Consider the following 8,337-nt stretch of genomic DNA (forward strand, 5'->3'; position numbering starts at 1 on the left):
AAGCGAAGATCCTCCCTGTTTTATAATGTTATGATAATCGTGGAATCCTTGAGAGGTCCTCATGCCCTTGTTTTTCCCCTCAGGATGCATACTCAGTCCCGTCAGCTGCATGCCCTATTAACCAACAGCAGTGCAGTGACACCAGGAATACGCTTTGGGAAGCTGACCTGTGCTGCCCAGCAGTCCCCTACAAGTATTTCCTGACCCTGTGTATCCCTTTCATGTAACATGTAAAAACATCTGTCTGCTGGTGCTCCAACACACAGCGTATTCCCTTTCCTCGTTCGGAGTGCATCCAGAGATGGCAAATTAACTTCCTAAATTCAGCTGCACAGCAGCACTGGAAGCTTTTCCAACAGATCTCAAAACCCTGACCTGCTGCGGCGGGGGCCTGACTGCGCTTTGTGCTCAACATCGCGTGCTGGAATCCAAACAGCTCTGTGGACGTGGCCTAGCGCACACCTCTAAGGTTCTGCTGCTTTCCGATGGTCACAATTTTAACTGCTGTTCTTCTAGTTAGGGAAGAACTACTTTGGTTAAAAACATGAACGTTCACTTAATCTAATACTTTAAGATTCTATACAGCACACTGCTCTCATCTATGCTAAGGAAAACATTACCATCCTGTACTACCTTGTATATTTGTATTTTTCCTCACCGAACGCAGGGCGGATTTGCCAGGTTTACCGAAACCAGAATTTTAAGCAAACTAACAAGCGCTCAGGGCAGGACGTGGTGCCGCTGCTGCTCGCTTTTCCCACACCCAAGCAATCCCCCCCCGCAGCCAGAGCCGTCTGTCAGCTCGCCGCCGCCTCAGCCCTTCCCGTCCCCGCGCCGTGCCGACACCGTCACCCCTCGCGCCGTGACGTCACTTCCGAATCCGGAGCGGCCATCTTCACTGCGGGCGTCCTACCGCCGGCGAGCGCGGCGTGCGAGGGGCTTTCCCCGTGCCTCCCCCCGTTTTCCTGCCCTTACGCCAAATGGCGGCGCCGGCTTCACCGGCGGGCGGTTCCGGCGCCTGCGCGCTGAGGCGGGGCGGCCCCATTGTGCGGCGCTGAGGCAGCGCCGCGGCCTGTTCTGCTGGGGATGGAGGACGGCGGCGGGGCGGCAGCGGCGCTCGGGACCCCAGCGGCCCCCACCGGCCTCTCGGCCTCCCAGCGCCGGGCCGAACTGCGGCGGAGGAAGCTGCTGATGAACTCGGAGGAGCGAATCAACCGCATCATGGGCTTTCACCGGCCCGCGGCGGGCAAGGGTGAGCCCTGTGGTGGCGGCGGTGGTGTGAGGGCTCCCGGCCGCGGGGCCGGCGGTAACGTCCGGCTGCGGCCTCCTCCCGCCCTCACCGCGCCCTGCAGCCTCCCTGTGGACAGCAGCGGCTGGATCCCAGCGGCTGCTCTTGTCCCCTCAGCGCGATCTTTCGTTGCAGGGATGCTTCAAGTGAAGCACGACCTTCTGCGGTCCTCCAGAGATCCGCGGATAAAATATATATGTCATCAGAAATGTGCCTAGATTGGGTCTTGGGCCTGTTAACAGTTCTTACTTAGCGAGTAGACAAGCTGTCATTTCACTTCAAGTAGTTTTTCTTGAAGAAACAATGAGCCTCCCCCACGTTTTCATTCAGTAACTGCTTGCTTTCACAGTTGTGTTTTTATTGCAAGGTTTTCTCACATTTGGGTAATAATCAGTTATTGGACGTTTGTGGTTGGCATGTAGAATTTTCTTGCAGATTCGGGTGTGTCATTTATCTTTCTGTAGGAAGCTTGACTGTCTTGCCAGGAGAGAGTTCTCAGATTTCAGTTGTCAAGGGTGCCCATAAGTCATGAATCAGACTGCTTGAGTACTGAGAAATGCTCTGAAGTGTTGGTACCCCTCTCTGGTAGGACCAGGCCTGCCCTGCATGCCCCTCTATCTGGTTTGTGTTCTCTGTCATCACCTCTTTAGCTCTAAGATGAGGTCTTCAGGTTTAATACGGGGCAGGTTAACACCGCTTTGCCTCTGACAATGGAGAACAAGCCATAGTATGCTTCTTCCATTGCCTGCTCTTTTGTCAGTCTCTAACGCTCCTTCTGGGTGATTCACTTTCTTTGAATCTTCGAATCTTTGAATCTTTGCTCAGTGTATTTGGAACAACATCTTTCCTCTTGTGCATGCAGCGTTGTTGCTTAAGAAAGTCCAATGTTTTCGTTTCCCCCTTGCTGACTGACAGCTCCAACTTCCAACCTGCGCTGCACAGCTGTCTCATGTCTGCGCCATTTCTGAAGAGTGCCCTGCGATGTAAAGCAAGAGGTACACGTAGGGTTCTTTGTAGGCTGGTGGAGGGGAGACAGGAGTGTGCTGAGTCTAGTTTTCTAAAAGCATAATTTGGTGAAGCTGATAGGCGTTTTCAGTCTGGTCTATGCTGTGCTTTTCCCTTTTTGTTATCGTTATCTGAGGTGTAACCGAAGTCTGGGTGTAAACCTTCCATTTGATACACAAGCAGGTTGTGTATCAGCTGAGCCCATTTCTTTATAAAATGGGATTGCTTGTATTCAGGTATGTCAGATGGCTTTGTAATTAATAATTAGCACATTTATTAATAATAAAACTGTGTTTTCCCTTTGGAAGCAGAGATATCAACCCAAGACCCCAATCTAGTATGGGTAAGCTGTTGTTCCATGGACCCAGTATGCATAACTCTGTTTTGGTTTTTTTGTTTTTCCTCTTCTGTAGATGATGAAAGCCACACAGAATCAAAGCTTCAGCACGAACAAGATAAATCAAACTCCCTTCCCATTCCTTCAGTTTCCAAGCGAATTGTGCTTGGTGATTCTGTCTGTAATGTGGCAGGCACGGCTGACCACGCAAGCAGCATGGTAGACCTCAAAGGGGATAAGGACTTGTTCAGTAAAACTCCGGAGCTTGTCAGTGAGGGTCCAAGTGAACTCCGTCACCGTAACAGAGGGGAACTGCCATCTGAAGCTGCACCACGGCCATCTAGACACGGATTAGAGCAGTATTTATCCAGATTTGATGAAGCTCTGAAGCTGAGGAACCAGCTGATGAATGAGAAGCCAAGCCAAGAGAACGGGAATGCAGTGGAGGAGTTTGACTCTTTCCGCATTTTTAGATTGGTGGGATGTGCTGTGCTTGCCATCGCAGTCAGGGCTTTTGTGTGCAAGTACTTGGTGAGTTCAGGGAAACAATCAAGCCTATTCTGTTTTGCTAGTTTACTGCAAACTTACTGTGAAATACCCTTTATCTAGGGCTGAAGTCTATCAGTAGTGACCGAGTTGAGAACTTCAGGCACTCTTTACATTTCCAACTGTATAAAACCTAAAAAAATCTCTAAATTCTTTGAGATGAGTCTGTTACCTGTCTAACACAGCCAGTGTATAACAACTGAGAGTAACAGGTTTGATCCATAGTATTTTGAGGAGCAGAAGCACTGGAATAATTGTTGTAGCTTAAGTCCCCTGCAAGTTTATTTCCATCTTTGTCAGCATGAGTCAACTGCTCTTCTAGTTTGGAGTCTACAAAAGAGTAATAAAGTAAAGATAACAATAGATGTTCCAAGATAAGCAGATCTGACTCATTTATCAGTCTTTCGAGAAAAGTAGTTCCTTCATATTCTAGGTATCTGCCAGTACATGGTACAGAGGTGTGTGGCTGGTGCAGCCTGCCACCTCCTGGATCACTGGGCTCATTTTTACACACTGCTGTACGCTTCTGCAATTTCACGGTTTTGGGCTCAAAGAAAATAAGGCAGAACTTTAATTGCGACATGTAACTTGTCTACCTAGGTTTGTAGTATACAAGAATATTGTTGCTGTTGTTCACAGATTATTTTTTTACCTACCTAATTTTCTTTTATGACTTGGGAAGCATTAAATTTCTGTGTTTTCTTTGTTATTACTTCTGACTAAGTTAATTTTCTTATATTCTTTTCTGTTCCTTCAGTCAATATTTGCACCATTTCTTACTCTGCAACTTGCTTACATGGGACTGTCCAAGTACTTTCCAAAGGTAAAACATTTTTTTCAGAATTAGATCAATTTGAAATGTTTTAAATTTAAACTTGTGCTTAGATTGTACTGTTTTAGGACCAATGCATGTTAAATATTCTTCCCTTGTTTTAAACTGTAGAATTGAGAGTTACCAAATGCTGATAGTTTATACTAGTTTTTAATCTTCCCAGATTAGTAAAAATGTTCTTTGAAGTTGCTCTGAAAATGTGGACTAACAACTGATTTAGTTGTAGCCTGATTAAAGGCATCTGACTGGGAAAGCCAGGTAGTTCTTTCATGTCTTTAAGAAACTTTTGCTTTTCTCCTAGACCATGCTCTTCTGTGGTTGCTGTTTGCTCTTTCAAAAGCTGTTTTGCATGCGATACCTGGACGAAATCCGGGAGGGTGTTCGTTAAAAAATTAAGACAGTCCTTGGGTTTTTAAGGGCTCTGCATTCCCTGCTAGTAACGGTTTGAATGGCACCTTGAAATGAGACATTTATTTGTGTGTGAAACTTGCTGCTTATTAGCAAGATTTGCTATATCACTTGCTTTATATATTTACACCAGCTAATTGTAATGAAGTATTTGTTTGGTTGATGATTTTGGCAGGTCTACAGTGCAAAGAGGGATTGAATGATGCTCAATCCATAGTTGAAAGGGAAAATTTGCATTTTAAAAGGAATAGCAGAGTACCTGTAGAAAATCAGAATAAATAAGCCGTTCTTTCATAGTTAAGCATACCGTTGAAAAATAAACTTCGTAGTAGTCATTCTAAGCTGATGTGTCACAACACAAAACAGTAGAATTAGCCTTAGACTTGCACGAGCTCATCTGCTAGATCTTTTTGATCTTGTTTCTGCTGTCTTTAAAATCAGCTCTTCAAGTTTCAGAATTTAAAGAGGTAGTTCCTTTCCACAACTTGCTTTTACTGCTCTTTTACCCAGATGAGGTCAGTCAGCTTGTTATCCTGCGTTTTTCTCTCATGAAACCTAGATTCTTGAAAGCTTAATTTAGATTGGATTAAATTAAGATATCCAGCAAGTATCACCAAATTACCGGAATTTTCAGCCACTATCACCTTTTCCTGCCTATCAGATTTAGCACCCTTGGGATTCCTCATTTTAAGGACAGAAAAACAGCTTTCAAACGGTTTTTGGGCATTTCTGTGTTCAGAGGATAGAACTGCCAAATGGAGTCATACTAAAATAGCAGGAAACAGTTGGGTTTCAATTCTAAATCATTTTTCTGTGTTAGAAAAGTAACAGTATTTTTTTGCCAAGTAGTGTGATGAGATTAATCCTGTTCTGCCAGTGGAGCTTCCTTGGCTCGGCTTCTTACACCCAGATTGCCCTTGTCTGGGGCTCTTCCCACTCATGCAGGAGCTGCTGCACAGCCCCGCTTTACAGCCTGCGTTGGAGTGCCAGCGTGAAGGAGGCGTGATATCTGTGATGAGTTTTATCTGCTGTTAACCAGCCTCTCGCTCAGCTCTGGCGCATCCATCACAGCATGCATCTGTAGCCAGGAGAAGGGCTGTGAATACTGGAGCATGTCTGGAGAGAATCAATCCAAAACTGCTGCTCTTACCGATGAATTTGGAATGTGCCTGGCTGCGTGTGAAATTAGCACAACATTCGTGACATGTAAAGCAGAACTGGATTATAACAGAAGAACTAACTGTAATACTGTTGTGTTTTTTTTCTTTTTCTTTTAGTGTGAAAAGAAGGTGAAAACGACGGTATTAACTGCTGCTCTTTTACTGTCTGGAATCCCTGCAGAAGTGATTAGTCGCTCCATGGACACCTACAGCAAAATGGGAGATGTTTTCACAGACCTTTGTGTCTATTTCTTTACTTTTATCTTTTGCCATGAACTTATTCTGTTTTTTGGTTCTGAAGTACCGTGATGGCTGTAGAATTCAACGCAGCAGTTACACTAAAGCTTTCTGGACTGTTTTCCTTTAACATCTGACTGTGCAGACAGGTTTAAACCTTCATTAAAATTCTTACCTGTTCAGATGCTTGAAAGGAGCCTTAAATTCCAGTCATTTTGGGAAAGGAAGAGCAGGGTCCCAGACTGCCAGTTGTATTGGTTCCGTTTGTTTAAATACCGTGTCTGCCTGTTACAAATGTGAAGAATAGGATGCAGGTGTCAGTGCATTATTTGTTTGGTTTAGTTACATGATGCCCTCAGCCTCCTTCATAAACATTCACAAAGCTGCCTTTGTTCTTTTCAATGAGAACAAAGAGAATTCCTTTCAGCAGAACCATATCTATATCTCTATATCTGGTATGACTATAGCTAAGAAGAACTGCTCATTTTGTGGTGTTCCCATTTTTTAAAAAAAGCTCTAAATAAAAGAAATCCCTGTTATTCTGTTGTTCGGATTCAGAATGCTGAACCAAGTAGCTGCTGCTGGAGACCGTTGGTGAAAATGCCACTTTGTCGTCCTAATCCTTGCCTTGCTATACATCATTTGTTGTGATTGTGATTGATTTCATTTGGTAATTATAGCGCAAAACAGTGAAGCAAAGCCAACAACAAAAAAGTCCTGTTGCTTACAAATGTCATTAATCAAAAACCAGGAAGAAACAAAATTGTTAATCTCATCTGTTTTGTGAGTTTCCAGCAACCTAATCCTAGTGTAGCTCATACATGTGCTTTCATTCTGATGCCTTTTCTTTAACAGTTCACCTTATGAGGGGAAAGGTGTATATATCGGCAACCACCCTGCAGTATCAAATGTTTGCTCGAGTATATGTAAAATTTACAAGGGAACTATTTTCTTTTCCTAGCTCCTTGCAGGATTGCGTACGACAACTTTTAACATGACATTAATTTCTGCAGTTTGCCTCAGATTATTACCAGAAGTTTGCATGAAAACAGGTGCGGAGGAGTTCTGCTCCTGCTGCGCAGTCCCACAACCCAACAGTGCAGAGTCTTTGACAGGGCAGAACTATTGATATTAATGTTTTTGGTGTATTTCTGAAGTTGCCCCAGTGAAATCACAGTAGCGATTCCTGTTTAAATCATGTATACTGCAAGTGACAGTGAAATAAAAAATAGTGCTTTGAGTTGACTGCCATGTGAAGTTCCATGTACGAAGGGAGAATATAATTTTGTATTTTTTTTCTGTGGATATCCAGCCACGTGGGTGAAAAGAAAAATACAAACGAATCCTGACACTGGATAAAGTCATGAGCTCATGAACGCTCTTGTTTTCAATCTGTCATGAATTTTGCACAGCAAGAGGAAGGAAGTGCCATTCCAAATAGTCAGCCTAAACGCTGATAATCTGTGAAAATTTCTATTGAAGCGAAATTTGATATTATTTTCAACTTCTTTTTCATTTAGAATCTGGACTTTCAGGCAGTCTAGGCCAATGCCTTTTTTTAGTGTGGAGAAATGCCTACTTATCTCGGTATTTGTCTGCAGCAATTTTTTTAGGGAGCAGAAGTGCTTAATTATGCCTCTTTAAAGAAAATAGCCCTGCTTTCTGCTTAATCATTTCTGTTAAGGCTTCCTGCTGTAATTTTGGCACTGCATTTCTGACTCCTTAGTTAGGTATGTGTTTGTTTGTGGCATGAAAACAAGAAGCTTATTTTTTGATTTGACAATTTTCAGGTTTTTTACTGATTATTTTGTAACGAGTGTGATGTTACAGGTGTCCAGGGCTGGGCTGCAAAAGATTCTGACTTAGGTCTATTAGCACAAGTATTTATTCAGAAGCTTTAAATCTGTTCCTATTAGACAGGGATTTCAGAAAACTGAAATAGCTGTCATTGAAATTAAGGTTGAGATATGTAAATAATGAATTTGCTGAAAAGTTACACCTGTTCTGACTCTCTGTTCATATGCCCAAATGCAATACAAATAAATTACAAAAATGCTGTGTACTGACATTTGCAAAAAGCAATGAATTTTTAATGCTCAGCGTGACGATTTTAATCCGCATCGGCTAATTGCTAAGAGAAGAGCTGACCCACCTGCTGTACATTCACTCAGCCCCTTGCACCGTCGTTAAGGGCAAGGAAAGATGAAACGGGTTTTCTTCTCAAGCGGTGAAAGAAATCGAAATCGTGCTGTGAGACCAAATCTGTGACTTTTCAGCCCGTAAATGGTCGTTTTTGTCCGATGACTTCGGGGTGGGCTTGGAGGAACCCTTCCATGGTCCCAGGAGGGGCTTCTTCACCTGAGGCCACGAAATGCGTCCCTTTTAGCCCGTTTTTATCTCTGTTCATGTACATAATTCTGTTCGATGTTTATTGCCAACTCGATTGTTTTTCTATTAAAAGTATATTTGTTACCCCCTTCCTTGGCGCTTTGTCCTGGCTCGGGACAGGGGTTGTAGCGCACGG

At 43.6% G+C, this 8,337-nt stretch overlaps 1 protein-coding gene across 1 annotated transcript; it reads left to right on the plus strand.

The window, feature by feature from the left end:
- Positions 1–876: 876 nt before the first annotated feature.
- On the plus strand, positions 877–8,293 carry CAMLG (calcium modulating ligand). The gene is made up of 4 exons (XM_074604179.1): positions 877–1,252; positions 2,707–3,161; positions 3,934–3,999; positions 5,694–8,293. The coding sequence occupies exons 1-4, from the start codon at positions 1,087–1,089 to the stop codon at positions 5,883–5,885; spliced, it is 879 nt and encodes a 292-aa protein (XP_074460280.1). The 5' UTR covers positions 877–1,086; the 3' UTR covers positions 5,886–8,293.
- Positions 8,294–8,337: the final 44 nt, after the last annotated feature.

The sequence above is a fragment of the Larus michahellis genome, chromosome 11 (genome assembly GCF_964199755.1).
Source record: "Larus michahellis chromosome 11, bLarMic1.1, whole genome shotgun sequence".
NCBI classification, from domain to species: domain Eukaryota; kingdom Metazoa; phylum Chordata; class Aves; order Charadriiformes; family Laridae; genus Larus; species Larus michahellis.

Coding starts and splice junctions, on each gene's coding strand:
- CAMLG (XM_074604179.1), top strand. CDS start 1,087: ATGGAGGACGGCGGCGGGGCGGCAGCGGCGCTCGGGACCCCAGCGGCC. Junction 1,253..2,706: donor CCGGCCCGCGGCGGGCAAGG/GTGAGCCCTGTG, acceptor CCTCTTCTGTAG/ATGATGAAAGCCACACAGAA. Junction 3,162..3,933: donor CTTTTGTGTGCAAGTACTTG/GTGAGTTCAGGG, acceptor CTGTTCCTTCAG/TCAATATTTGCACCATTTCT.